Raw genomic sequence first — 15,909 nt, 5'->3', positions numbered from 1 at the left:
AAATTGATTTGATATTGTTATACTAAGTAAATCCCAGTCATACCCCAAAAGGGCAGAAAGCATAAGAAAAATGAGGAGACCCCAAAAGTCACGGGAAAAAAGCAAAGCAGAGAGAAAACAAAAAATCAAGACATCAGACATGATGATTTGTGGCTCTTTCCTCCTGGAACTCTTTGTTTGCAGTAAGACCAGTGACAACACAGCACAGCTCCACAGTCTGAGGAGAGATCACGACCAGGTCTCAGTAGAGCAGCATTTGAAAGTACAGATATGGAAAAACTCTGTTCCATGTGTGCGAGACAACAGGGTAAAAGGGGTGGGACCAGATATGACAAGCAGATGCTACCTGCCCTCGGTGATACCTAAGGACACAAGTTGTGTGAGGAAGCCTCTCAGCCAGTCTTGTTCCGCAGCACAGAGGGAACCTTCCCAAGCTTCCTCACTCGGCCCTGTGCTGCACACACACCATCGGGACTTGTGGCACGGTACGGTACCAGAACGAATAATAGAATGTATACAGAGAGCTTACAATAAATACATGCTTACGTGAGCTTAACATGGAAAGATGCTCATGAAAAGTAAATAATTAAAAGCAGGGTAAAAAAAAACCTATTATAAACTCAACTATGTTAAATCAACGTACAGAAAAAGAATAAAACTCAAAGCACACACATAAAATAGGTGACTGCCTGAGTGTTATTTTTCTTTTAAATGTTTCCATAATGATTTTATTGGTTGACCACTGGAAGAATGCATCCTATTCATCTGTTACCCCAAATTGCATCAAAATCGGGGTACCCCACTCACCCAGAAAGGAACTTTCTAGGAACAAAGGTTTATGACTAAGGCCTATTTTCCTTCCACCAGGTTGGAGTGTTAAGATCACCTTGGATTCCTCTCTGGGGAGACCCAGATTATTCTCCCCTAAGCTCTGTGGGAACTCTTTCCCAAGAACTGTCTCATTTGCTCTTTCTACTTTTCCCCTATCACATATGTCCGTTTATCTCATAAGAGTAGTCAAAACTGGTCAGGGCTCTGAGGTGGAGGGAAGGAGCAGATCTTTGGCCTTCTTTGGTTCAACGCTTCTTTGGCGTCCTTGGCATTAAAAAAATAAGTCTTCCATATAGTCTATTCCAGCACAATAGAGTTGTGATTGGGACCTTTATATTGGTTACCCTCCCCCCCACCAATGTCTTCTCTCTTTCAGATGTTGTAACTGATTTAAAAAGGCAGGACAGGAGTACTACTGGGTTTTATAATGAAAATACCACAACATCTCCTTAGGATGTCCTATTTATTATTCCTAATATTAACCTCCAGAGAAAAAAGTTACTTTTATTTTACTTCTAGAAAACTTAACTTTCTCACTTCTCTAGAATGTCTGCAAAAGAGGGGTCTATGAAAGAATGAAGACAAATAATGTTACTACCACTATAGGTCATTTGTATGGCAAAATAGTGAAATTACCTGGGTCTAACCTAAATTACTGGAGCCCTTTAAAAGCAAAGACTTTTCTCAAATAATAGAAGGGAAAATCAGGGAGATTTGGAGTGGAAGAAGGATTCACCATGAAGGAGATTCTGTTGCTGGGATGGAGGTGTCTAGAAGAAAGGATCTAAAATGGTTTCTAGGATCAGAGAGCAATCCTTAGCCAACAGCCAGCAAGAAAATGGGGACCTCAGCCCCACAACTGCAAGGAACTGAATTCTGCCAACAAGGGTCACCTTGGAAATGGGATTCTTTCCAGAACTTTCAAATGAGAGCCCAGCCTGGGCAGAGAATCCAATGCAGTCCACCCAGACTTCTGACCCCAAAAACTGTGAGACAGTAAGGATTGTTTTAAGCCACTAAATTTGTAGTCATGTGTTAGCACTAGAAAACTAACACAATTAGCAACTTGGAAACAATGAAGTATAGCTTTAAGTCATTGCACAGAAACCACTAGAAAAGATGAGCTTTCCTGTGGAAAGCACATAAAAGAAGGGAAAGCTATATGAAAAAGTGTCTATAATTAGAATATTTTTTAAATGACACTAACAGTATGTGAATTAACATCAACTTCAACATTAAAGCTATGAAAACACTCTACTGATAATATGGAAATAACCAGACTGGAACATTTTCGTCCACCTGTCCCTTCATATACCCATTTCCACAAGGCACTCTCATTCATGTGTGCTCTTTTTGTTAAGTTGCCATTTCAATAATCTGAACCATAACTTTGAATTTTTTTACCCAAATACGAAGAAGATCTGCATAAAGGAGAAAACATTACAAATAACTGAGAATTCTAAAAGTTGGTTTGCAATATCTGAAAGAATGGAGTTCAGTCTTATAGTCCTAAAACTAAATTTCCTTGAGTCACTATTATAGCAAATACGAGCCTACTTGAGCTTCCTAAGTATAAACAGATGATTTTTATCATAATTCCTATCAATATCTTACTTGAAATCTTCATAAAGTTTGTTTTTGTTCTCCCTAAGCCTTGTCTTACACTAGTATTTAATTAAATCAAAAGCTGCAAAATCATTAATTACATAAAAGCTGGCATTGAATAACATCCATTAATCAAACATAAGACAACCTCATATGTGCATAATTAATAACTGTGTTTTCTCACTACATCAAAGACTATCGCCTTTCCACAAAATTTTAATCACTTTCCAACATGTTCCCATCAACTTAATTATATGTGAACACAAATATAAAAAAATCAGAAAACTAAGGCAGTTTTAAGGCTTCCCAAGTTACAATTTATTAAGATTTGGTAAACTCAAAAAAATTCCAAGAAAATGAGCCACTCATGCAACTAATATAGAATTCATCACTGGAAAATCTTATGAGAACTGATGTAATTATTTAGCTTTTGAATGATTAAAAGAGAGACTTAAAGCAATACTACACAGATTTAACAAAACGTGAAAGTTATCAAGGGCTTCCCCCAGCACGTCTGTCAACTACATACAGATGGGTTCTAGGTCCTGCGGGTGATTAAATCACCTGATCATGCATGCAAAGAAACCACAGTAATGAAACATCAGTAAAGGAGAAGTGAAAAAGAAAAGCCCAACTCTATTTAGTTTTGTTTCCTTAACTCACGGACATGGAAACTCACCTAAGTTTTAACCATGTGGCCACGGGCAGAATGATTCTATTTCTCTCTCCTCACTCTGTAAGTGACTGTTACTTTCAGAACAAGATTATGTTCATAACGTCTTGTACACAAACTAAACAAACAACTGCATGCTGGATCAGAAGTAAAGGGTTTCCCAGCCCAGCATTCTGTCTCTGACACTGTATGTTTTACAAATATGTAGAAAGCAATGCTACCCTCCATGAGTCACACTGAAGGGTCTGCAGCTGGGGAGCTTACAAAAGAACTGCTGGGGTGTAGGCCTCTCCCCGAAATAAGTAAATTAGAATCTCTAATGGAGGCACTAGATAATTTTAGCCACAAAAAGACAGGACTGTATTGGAAACTTTTTACTTTCCTTAACATTTAATTTATATTTTCAGTTTCAATCACCTTTTGTGGCAATATAGTTCAAGGTTTACTCAAATTGTTTTTATTTTTTTAATTCTTTTTTTAAATTTTTTTGCCAGCACAGAGCCTGATGCGGGGCTAGAACCCACAAACCATGAGATCATGACCTGAGCCGAAATCAAGAGTCGAATGCTCAACCGACTGAGCCACCCAGGTGCCCCTTTACTTAAAATTCTCTTGTTAAAGCTTCTGAGGCATCCCTTTGGAAGAGAAGGGCCCATTTGCGACTCTCAGCACACCCCTCTTATAGATGCCCTGTTTGTGAGACAGTGACATTGCTCTGTGTGCACATACATTATGTAAGTGTATGTACACATGCATACATATATAAATAGACATACAAACAACATACACAGGCCTATGTATTTTTAGGCCGGAACAAAACAAAACATGCCACGATTTAAAACTATTTCTATATGTTGGCAAATCCTGATCTTTTATAAAAGTAAAAATGGTCTGGATTATTGCAAATTCTTCTCTTGGTTTGGTTCAGAAGTATACTAGAATCTGGATCACATTTCAGATTTTCAGAAAATAATAGTCTAGAATAGCTCCTGTCTTGAATTCCACACCTAGGCCCCAAAGTGTACTTAGGAGTTCTTTTACACTTGCCTGTATCAGTTATATAAGCCCTTTCTGTTCACTGACTCATAAAATTTTCCTGCATTTTAGCTCCAGTTCATCACTCAGAAAAGCCTATCATCTAAAATTATGCATTTTTTCTCCAGCAGTATTTATGCCTTAAGTGAAAAGCCAATAAATCTCTCAAACTCTACTGTAAATAGCAGTATTTCTTTACCCAATTTACCGTTTATCACAAAGAAATTAAATGACACCAAACTTCATGTCACTTATAGAGACAAGAGAATGTTTTGATCTTTAAAAGGTTTCTTTTTCTTTCTTGTCCATCCCCATTATTACAAAATGGGCTACACCAAATGAGGACACAGGGTCAGGATCAGTGTTCTCTGTTCCTGAACACAGAATTAACTATAAAGTATCATGGAAAAAAGGATGAGCACTCTCAGATTAAAGGTTATTAGACCATGGACAATTTTCAATTAGTACCTATCAGTAAAGATAAATGTAAGAAAACATAAATAAAAAAGTACTTCTCCATTCTACTTGCTGTACATGAATTGTAATTTGTACTAAAAAAGCATCAATCAACAAAACAAGTATCTGCTAAAAATGTAAAAATAACTAGATGCTACAGATCATGGGAAGAACTACAGATTTTGAACTAAGATGGAATCAACTCATCTACTGCCATCATTTTAGAGATGAAGAAACAAGGCTAGTCACACAGCAAAGAAAGAGCTAGAACCCATAACTTCCTATTCTAGAGCCCTAACGTGTCACTCTAAATTTAGAATGTACTAACAATTGGGGCCCCTGGGTGGCTCCATCAGTTCAGTGTCCGACTTCAGCTCAGGTCATGATCTCATGGTTTGTGGGTTCGAGCCCCATGTCAGGGTCTATGCTGACAGTTCAGAGCCTGCAGCCTGCTTCGAATTCTGTGTCTCCCTCTCTCTCTGTCCCTCCCTCACTTGTGCTCTCTCTCAAAAATAAATGTTTAAAAATAAATTTAGAATGTACTAACAATTGTTATATATAAATAAAAATTAATACAATTTTTCATTAAAGGGACACAGATACATGTTCAACACTACCAATAATTTGTACTAAAAGCTTGTTAGTGTTTTGCGCCTCCTAAGATCTTTGAAGAAAGAAGTTACACTCTTCGTGGTCAAGAGCAAAGGCTCTGGAGTCACACTGCTTGGGTTCAACTGCTGGGCTGCCATTTACTGCTCTGGGCCTTATAAAAGTTATTCGAACTTTGTATGCCTCAGCTTACTACTAATTTATAAAATCGGGATAATAGCACCATGGGATTGTTGTAGGGATTAATTTAATGCCTATAAAGCAATTAGGACAGTGTCTATCACATAAGTGATTGCATAGTTATTAAATTCTCTCAATACTAAGATTTTTGGGGCTTACCAGAGTAATCATCTCTACTACATGCTCCATAACATACAGTAGATATGGCAGAAACAGTCACGTCAATACTGCCCTTATGCACTCTACAACAAAAAAACTGAACCACTACATGCCATTTATATATGAACCTGAAGCATGAAACCAGATTCAATTTTTACTTCTACTTCTAACTGCTGGAATACTGAGAAATTAGTTTCCTTGGTTTGGCCTTTCTCTGAAATGTGTACAACAACGTTTGTACAACAAAGTGAAGTTATTATAAAACTGAGACAATACTTTAAAGCCCTGGGAGCAGCTTAGAGCACAAGGCGTTTCATAGATTTGTGACAATAAAACTTACTGTTCAGAGTCATAGTAGTCCATACGCTTCTTTTTCTTGTTGTAGGCTGCAACTCGAAAGGGAACTATTTCCAAGGTGATGAGCCCAGGGGCCATTGTCAGCACTTTGGCACCATGAGTTGGCTCATAAAGATCCTTCCCTGTTTCGGGATGAGGCATGCCAGCGGGGTCTCGTCCGACAATGTAAAAATTGGCTCCTGCAACCATCCGTGCTCTGCAATGCCACTGGACCTAGAATAAAAGTTTTCATACTTGAAACTATGCTTTTATGCCCATACTTAGAAGTAGTAAATGGGTAATAAATGTGTGCATACAGATGGTCTCAAACTTACAGTCCCTGACTTTATGATGGTTCAAAAGTAATATGCATGCAGTAGAAACCACACCTTTAACTTTGAATTCTGATCTTTCCCCAGGCTGGCGATAGGCAGTAGGATCCTCTCTCAGGATGCTGGGCTCACCAGCCACCAGTAGGCCATGCAATCAACCCACACACTTACCTATACCCATAGAACCATTCTGTTTTTCACTTTCAGTACAGCATTCAATAAATTATATGAGAGAGTCAACACTTCATTATAAAATAGGCTCTGTGTTAGATGATTTTGCCCAACTGTGCTCATGTAAGTGTTCTGAGCACATTTAAAGTAGGCTGGGCTAACCTAGGATGTTCAGTAGGTTAGGTGTATTAATTGCATTTTTGACTTAATGGTATTTTCAACTTATGGGTTTATCAGGACATAACACCATCATAAGTTGGGGAGGACTCGGACTACTTATACAATCAATATCAGCAGGAAATCTCAACAAATTTAAATATTGTCCTCTTGGGAAGCCAAAAACGAAATTGGCAAGCCCTCCCCGCAAAATCTAAAAGTATGAATGTGTACAGACGTTTATGTACATGTATTTATAAATATTTTTGACTTAAGAAACAAGTAAATGTATATGCATATATATGTATGATTTTAAAAACCACTACCTGCCATTTATATATAGTTTAAAACCTAATCTATTGCAACTCAGGGTAGCGGTTGACCCTTCGAGGGAAGAAACTGGAAGGGGCTTCTGGGATAATGATAATTTTTTTTCCCAGTTTTACTGAGTATAATTGACAAATAAAATGGTATATATTTAAAGCATTCAACATGATTTGATATACATATATACTGCCAAATACTGACCACAACCAAGTTAATGGACACATCTATCACCTCGGAGTGTGTGTGTGATGAAAACAATTAAGATATACTCTCATCAAATTTCATATATACAGCACGGTATTATCAACTATAGTCACTGAGCTGTATATTCCAAATTCAGAGCTTGTAAGGTACACACTCTTCTTTGTTACACTTGAATAGGTTTTTAAAAAGCTATTGGATTTCAATTATATGAATACTTACATAAACTGGTACTGAGAAACCCTACAGCCAAGTGACTACTACCGAAGATGCTAGGTAAGAATAATAGCAAGGGCTGGTTGTGACCACACAGTCATGCTGCATCCAAAACCAGCTCTGAAGCTCTGATGCATTCACAGTAGTGCTTGTTTAAAAACAAAATTAGTTTAACACCCAGAAACATGGAACTTTAGAAGCTGAAGTAATTTTAAGAACCATTTTAGCCATGTAAGAGATCATCATTCTCACTAACATTTGAAGAAATGAGTGCCCAAAGGTTAAGTGACTTATCAAGAAAGTGCAGAGGAAACCCAGTCTAGAAATCTGTTCTCAGCTCCTGGGCACTTGAGTGGCTCAGCTGGTTGAGTGTCTGACTCCTGATTTTGGCTCAGGTCACGATCTCACAGTTGTGGATTGATCAAGACCTGCGTCGGGCTCCATGCTGGGCGTGGAGGCTGCTTGGGATTCTTTCTGCCCCCTCCCTCTGCCTGTCTCCCACGTGCACACGCACACACACATGCACACTCTCTCTCATAAACAAACAAACAAACAAACAAATAAGAAAAAGAAAAAGGAAAAGAAAAAAGAAATCTGGCCTTGGCTCCCTTTCAGTGTTAGGCTCCACTACTTAATGATTTACAAAACCATTTCTGCTGTATCTGAAAATAAGATAAAAATGATGACCACCCACACATCATTGTCCTTTGATCTCTCAATACTTTGATACCAAGACATACTTTTATTGAAACAGTTTAGGAAGTGCAATAGCACAAGGACAATCCCAGACCCCGTACCTGAAATGATCACCCCAAGGAGTTCCAGCTTTTTAAGCTTACTGATATTTACCTCTGTGTTTCTAAGGTTTCATTTTTAAGTAATCTCTACACCCAACACTGGGCTCAAACTCCTAACCCCGAGATCAAGAGTTGCATGCTCCAAGCCAGCCAGGAGCCCCTACCTCTGTGTTTCTAAATGGCATGTGTATACTGCTGATCTATTTAATTTTAGATATTATATTACTTCTATGTTATTTCTATTTCCTACTGTGATGATGCTTGACTCACTCCATTGTCCTTATTCCCTACCCCATTTATCCAATAAATATGGTGATATCATCACTGTTGGTGAAATTCATTTGTAAAATGGTAATTACAACTGTATTTATCTCAGAGTTTCTAAGAAAAGTAATATGGGGAAATGTAAAAACTTAGAATAGTACCTGGTATAAAGTACACAGTAAATGTCACCCATTATCATCTTTATTTCATCCCCCTCCTTGTACAACTGTTTGTTTTTTCTATAGTAAAAACTGTCTTGATTTTTTTTCACTCACTTATTTTCCCAACTACCTGTATTTCTATGTACCTTATACTATCCTTCCTGAGCACATAGTTTAATATAACCCTCAGTATATCTTGCAGTGTGCCCATGTGGCAGAGACTTGGTCCAAAAAATAAGAGCCAGGGTACCTGGGTGGCTCAGTCGGTTAAGCGTCTGGCTCTTGATTTCAGCTCAGGTCATGATCTCACAGTTCATGAGTTCAAGACCTACATCGGGCTCTGCGCTGAGAATACAGAGCTTACTTGGGATTCTCTCTCCCTCTCTCTCTCTCTCTCTCAAAAGATATAAACTTAAAAAAAAAAAAAAAAAAAAAAAAAAAAAAAACAACCAAGAGACCCAGAGTGATGTGTACCACTTCCAAACAAGGACCATTCAAAAGCTGCCTGTGCACTATTCTAGTTCTCTTTCCCCATATGCTAGCTAAATAAAGAGGACCCCAAGGTCCTATATCTCTTCTACTATTCAGCATTACTACAGTTTGCAACAAGCTGTAATAGTTCTGTACGAACAAGATGACAAAACACAACGATAGAATACTTGTGTTTCTCATAGACACCACCTCCTCCTCCAACCACCCTGATTCAGTCCTTCATGAAAATACTGCTCACTCCTCTCTGCCCCTTCACTGTAGATGCGACTAGTTCAGACTCAGAATTTTTATCAAAGGGTCAGTCAGAATCAAATCATCAATGAACCATTTTGCAACTTCAGTTAAATGGAAAATCATTTCAGCCTCATGCAAATTAGCTACTGCTTACAGAGTTAAATTAAAAGACCAATCTACATTCTCTGAATTTAGGTGAATTTACTTTGCTCATTAAATGTTTATGTCTAGATACCTGAATCATTCAGGTACCAAATGGTTTATGAACAAGGAATGTATAGCTTAATTTTAATATGTAAGGAAGCTCAGATCATTTAATCCAACCCCCTCTGCCCCTTTAAAAGGAGAGGAAACCAAACCCAGAAAAATCAGTACCTTACTGAATCACAAAGCATATTGGTGGCAGTGGCCAGTTCTAATTTTGTCTTATAAAATAACCAGAAAATTGAATTGCCTCTTCGAGTTCTTCTAGAGATTAAATGAGTAAATTAAATGTAAATACAACAAGCATGGACAGAGTCAACACTATCCTGCAAATAACTTGAATGATTTCAATTTATATTCTAGTGAATGGTTTCCCTATGAGAATACTTTTAGCATTATAACAACCAGGAATGAGCAAATCACATGTAACACTTCCAAGAATGACTGGTGTGAATCAATTTACAACCCACTGAAAAGGTACAATATTTTTCAGTCAAGAGAATCCAAGTCCGCCCACAGCCATCCTATATCCGGTTTAGGAACACAGGCTTTAGAATCAGGCTGTCCTAGATTTAAACCATAGTTTTGCCTCTTAACGATGCAATGTCCTTAGTTGATTTCCTAATAGAAGCCTCAATTTCCATTTATAAAAATGAGAGGGTCGCTGGGGGACTCAGTTAGTTAAGCATCTGACTTGGGCTCAGGTCACGATCTCACTCATGAGTGAAAGCCCCGCGCTGGCCCCTGTGCTGACAGCTCAGAGCCTGGAGCCTGCTTCAGATTCTGTGTCTCCCTCACTCTCTCTGACCCTTCCCCATTCACGCTATCTCAAAAAAAAAAAAAAAAAAAAGTATAAAAATGGGAAAGATAATGTTTAACACATAAATTGATGGGAGATTTGAAAGCACTCAAGATAGCACCTGACCCTCAACAGAGGACAATTGCAAACACAGCTGCTGCTAACTATTACTCTGTGAAATAGTCCATGACAATCCCAGTTGCAGTTGCATTTAATTGCTTCCTAACCAGTTTCTAAAGAAAATTCATTTGCTCTCTGACAAAGAGGACATGCTGCCTAGAAGGTAGTCACTAAAACCCAGTGAGAGCTGCCTGGGTCTCTCTCCAGCACACCGAGGTCAAAGTGTATTATTGTGTTCTTATGCCCAGTGGCAAGCATGTTTGGAATACTGAATGCATACCAAGGAAGGAATATAAGATGAGGTCTACAGGTTTCCTACGGAGCCTTCTAAGGATCCATAAATGGCCAACCTAACAGCAAATGACTTATTTTCTGCTTTACTTGCATCCGTGTGCCAAACACAGATTGGCTTTTTTCCTGATTACAAAAGTAATTTAACACCTATGTGGCAAATAGTGCTGGTTGCCTATACAATAACTGATTTCTCTTTGCCCTTATCTATTTCTTGATGACAAAAACCTCACTCTAGAAGATGAAAACGCCAGGCCCTTCCTTGCCATACAGCGTGGGCATCTGAGCATATAATGCAACCTCTGGGGAAGTCCGCTGGAAGACTTCTGAAAAACTTTTTCCAAATAAAATCCTCAACTCTTACCTGAAAATATCTTTACTTCATCTTTATTTTTGTTTGAATACAGAATCCTATAGATTAACAGGCTTTCTGTGTTTCTCTTAAAGACGTCACTGCATTGTTTCTACTTCGTATCGCTCCTGAGAAGTCAGACCTCCTTGCCCCCATCACTTTGCTTTTAAGGCTCCTCTTTATATCATTAATTTTCAGCAGGTTGACTGCCTGTGCCTAAGTGTGGTTTTCTTTGGATTTATCCTAAGATTTATTAGTCTTCTTGAATTTGTAGGCTGATGTTTTCCATCAATTTTGGAAAACTTTTAACCATTTTTTCAAAAACCTTTTCTGCCACAGGCACCCAGGTGGCTCAGTCGGTTAAGCATCTGGACTCTTGATCTCGGCTAGGTCTTGAACTCAGAGTGAGGTCCAGCCCAGCAGTGGGCATGAAGCCTACTTTAAACAACAACAACAACAACAACAACAACAACAACAACAACACAAAAAAACCTCACACCTTTTCTGCCACATTTTTTTCTCTCTCTCCTCTTTTCAGAACTCCAATTACACATTTGTAAGATGGCTGGATACTGCCCACAAGTCACATAGGCTCTGCTCATTTTTTTCCCCATCTAATTCCCTTTTTCTTTTCTCAGGTAACTTTGAGTGACTTCCAGCTCATTGACCTTTTATTCTGCCACCTCTAGTCTGCATTTAACTCCATACAACAAATGTTTTCATTTCATATCTACTTCAGTCTTTGAATTTCCATTTGATCCTTTTTTTTTTATAGTTTCCTTTTTTTTTTTTTTTTGAGATTTCTTATCCGTTAGACCATATTTGCTTTAAGAAGTTTTAATGCTCTTAACTGCTAATTCTTACATCAGCATCATCTCAAGGTATGTTTCTAGTGACAGTTTTATTCTGAATTATAGATCACCCCTTTCTGCTTCTTCATATTTTAAACAATTTGTTACTGCAAGCTGGACTAGCACATGATTTCTTCTAAGGAGTCTGAATTGTGTGGTTTTCCTTTAAAGTGTCAATAGCTTCATTCTAGCCCACAGGTAATTTACTGGCACTTCTCATTTTTTTGAGGCTTTTTTTTAACGTTCATTTATTTTGAGAGAGTGAAAGAGAGTGCACAAGCTGGGGAGGGACAGACAGAGAGGGAGAGAGAGAATCCTCAGCAGGGTCTCACTGTCAGCGCAGAGCCCAATGCAGGACTTGGATCCCATGAATTGTGAGATCATGACTGGAGCTGAAATTAAGAGTCGGATGCTTAACCAACTGAGCCACCCAGGAGCCCCTTCTGAAGTTTGTTTTTAATGTTTTTGGGCATGTCACTCTAGGTTTTTGTGCCAATTATCAATCAGTTGTCTCTCAACTCCAAATTCACCCTTCAGTCCTTGTTCTGAGACAACAGATTGAACTCTTTTAACACTATGCTCACTGTAAAGAAGAAATGCTTAGTTTTATCAGTAGAGGGTATCAGAGACATTGTAGTAGGAAGGGGTTGTCCAAGCGGCCTGTGTATGGAGGATATGGGTGGCACTCGGGCCCATGGGCAAGCCCAAAGTACACAAGCCTTCAACGACCTCAAGCCCTAGCCTGAGCCCAATGAACACCTCACTGCTGCCCTCCTAGTGCAGACACTGGTGCATTCCAAGCCTCTCAGCAGCAGTAGCTTTCTGAGTCCTGCCATTCACCCACCCACCAGCCTGTGCTCACCCGTGCCCCAGAAAGTTATTTCCTGCATCCACCTCAACACAGCTATCACACTCTGTGCACTGCTCTGGCAGCAAGAGGGCCCCCTCCCAAAGTCCTGACACACTCAGCACTGGTCTGTCAGCCTCAGCTAGCCTGTTCATCAGAGGGTTGTTTCCTGCTTTCTGGTTTCTGTGAACCAGTTATGGTCCAGACAGTCCACTGAATTTCTCCACCATGTGGTGGGATGAAACCATGCTTTCTCTTTACTTATTTATGGGGGCTGGGGGGCAGAGAGAGAGGGATAGAGAATCCCAAGCAGGCTCTGTGCTGTCAGCGTGGATCCCAACGCGGGGCTCAATCCCACGAACCGGGAGATCATGACCTGTGCCAAAACCACAAGTTGGACACTCAACCAACTGAGCCACCCAGGCACCCCTAAACCATGCCTTTTTCAATGAGGTCTGAAGCCCAGCTTTAGGGAGGGGGATTTCTTTTCTAAGTTTATCTCTACTTTTGTAATCTCCCTCAACCCTAGGGTACCCTTCAGAGTTCACTTTACATTTTTATAATTACTCTTCTATTGAAGTCTAATAATTCTTTAAACTTCCCCTGTTCAAATTCCACCTAATATTGAGGTCCAACAATTATCTCACTTCACTTTCAAATAAGGTTTGAGAAGTGTCTTATCAAAATTTTACACAGACTATGGGCTAGTTAGAATCAATAACTGTAGGTAAAATAGATATTTGCTTAGAATTTCCTCCCAAAGTACATTGTGGGGGCTAAGGTTTATTCAAATCTTTAATTTCTATATTGTAATCCAAGTCAGAATTAATTAAGTTTTGCTGTTCAATAGTGTGAATAGGGAAGTAGTTCATAATTCAAATTATAATTGACTCAAATTACATTTATCTATGCAAATATTAATCCTATAATGCCTGCTCCTTGCCACCCTCATAGATTTATTAAGATATCGTGTGACTAATGAACCAAAAGATTATTGATGGACACAAACCCACATTATATATCTCCATACACACTATTTCTATTTAGGCAGATGCGGGTGGAATCTAAGTGATCAGCAGGACGCGGTGAGCCCAGCGTCCTCGTACTCCGCCATCTTCTCTCTCTCCCATACACAATATTTATAATGTAAATATCTTAGAATTGCTCTTGTCCCATACTGCTCATCCCAATATGTCCATCTTACCCAGAAAAGTGTCACATATCCATTTATTTTTCTCTTACCTATTTTTAATTGGCATCCCTTTTGACAAACATAAAGTCCATTTGTTCCCTGACTCCATTAGAAAAATAGCAGCCATCACCTATCCCCCTACTCTCAAACCTGGCAAAGATTTTGGTAAATTTTATTTTCAGGAGTTTCTGAAACAAAAAATGAACAAACTTTCCAAATTTAAAATTATATTATCGGGGTGCCTGAATGGCTCTGTCGGTTGAGCATCCAGCTTCAGCTCAGATCATGATCTCATGGCTCGTGGGTTTGAGCCCCACATCGGGCTCGGAGCTGACAGCTCTGCTTTGGATTCTGAGTCTCCCTCTCTCTCTCTCTGTCCCTCCCCTGCTCGCTCGCTCTTGCTCTCTCTCAAAAATAAACATTTAAAAAATAATAAAAAAATAAAATTACATTATAAAAATATATAACTAGAAATATCACCTCTTATAATACCACAACTCCTACCTACACCATCCTCTCCTGCCCCAGTTGAGAAATCCCACTATCCCAGAAGCCTAGCAGATTAAGTATATATGTTCAACTTTTCTTATTAAGAATATTGAGAATAAGTAGAACAATATATGGCCAACTTAAGTGACCTATTTCTTTATATATTTATACCGACATTTGCTTTTAGAAAAGTGTAATAAATTTTATCAAAGTCAACATTCCATATAGCAAAACTCAAATACTCAACTGGTTTATAAAAGAACATTAGGCACAGAAATGATTTTCTTACATAAATGTGCAAATTTTCTTTTCCAGACTATCAAAAATGTACTTATTTTAATAGTACACAAAAATTCTTTAGAAAGTCAAATCCATGATCTACTTTTGTTGGGTAAAAAGACTACCTTCATTCATCTCATGAATTGCATGTTAAAATACCCCTCTCTTCTTTGTACGTTAATCACTCAAATATTAATCTATTTTCTTGAAATTCCCAAATCATAGTGGCTTGCCTCCTGATTTCTCAGCAGTAGGCATCATTTTAAACTCTTCAAGTGACTGGAAAATCTAGAGAGACAAATGAAAAAGGAGGTTCATCCTTCCCATCATTAGATTCTGGTTCTAATGGCTTTCTATCTCAATGGTGCAACTAGTACTCTAAATGCTTCTACCAATATCTATTACTCTGTATGGTATTCAGTCCTGACAAGAGTCACATTTCTGATGTACAATGCAAAAATTACAAATTCTACTTAGATGTTTCATTCTCCAACTTGTAATTATACACAACTTAGAATTACTCTCACACAATCCTCAGAGTTGAAAGGGAGTTTTGACTGTGGAATCCAAATCCTTCCTTCTGCAAATCAAGAAACTGAGATCTGACATTCAAATTACAAGTTTTTCCAAAGGTCCCCTTTTTCACAAGGAATCTCAGCTGAGTCTTCGAACTAATACAACTCAAATGTAAGAGATGTATTTGTTCAGAAACATAAGCAACCAAACTAATTTTATTTATAAATAATGCTGTCCTGGTTGAGCCTAGCCTTGCCGAGTGGGAGGATTGGGGAGGGGAAACTCTCCCATGGTGGGTGGGAGTAAATCCACCGTGGCCCAGATTGCCCCTCTTGCTCCTGCCTGTCAAGCCCAGGGTCTTAAAATTTGCTTTTAAAAAGAGACCAAAGAGCTTGATTTGCTTCTGCCTCTTCACTCTCTCAGCAAGTATTATTTTAAGGAACCAAAGGTGGTAAGGCACTGGAAAACATTTCATGAAGTCCTTTACCAGGGTCAGAGAAGATCAAAACAGGTACCAATTACTGAGCTCTTCCTAATATGCTAGTCACTGCACAAAGTGTTTTATAAATATTATCCCATTTTATATATACAGCACATTGATCAGTTACTATTCCTGTTTTATAAATAAGTACACTGGTAACTTAGAGAGTTTTAGTAACATGTCCAAGGCTGCAAAATGAACAACTCAGAGATCAAGTATTATTCCTGGGCATCTCCAGCCCCCAAATCCATGC

At 38.6% G+C, this 15,909-nt stretch overlaps 1 protein-coding gene across 2 annotated transcripts in view; it reads right to left on the bottom strand.

The window, feature by feature from the left end:
- Positions 1–15,909, bottom strand: part of PAPSS1 (3'-phosphoadenosine 5'-phosphosulfate synthase 1) — a 105,279-nt gene that overhangs the window by 9,284 nt on the left and 80,086 nt on the right. For both annotated transcript variants that reach the window (XM_043571041.1, XM_043571050.1), the window contains exon 11: positions 5,889–6,118. In XM_043571041.1, coding sequence (XP_043426976.1) covers positions 5,889–6,118 — 230 coding nt within the window. The remainder of the gene's footprint in view (positions 1–5,888; positions 6,119–15,909) is intronic.

The sequence above is a fragment of the Prionailurus bengalensis genome, chromosome B1, assembly GCF_016509475.1.
Source record: "Prionailurus bengalensis isolate Pbe53 chromosome B1, Fcat_Pben_1.1_paternal_pri, whole genome shotgun sequence".
NCBI classification, from domain to species: Eukaryota; Metazoa; Chordata; class Mammalia; order Carnivora; family Felidae; genus Prionailurus; species Prionailurus bengalensis.
This window is presented reverse-complemented; position numbering and strand designations above follow the sequence as displayed.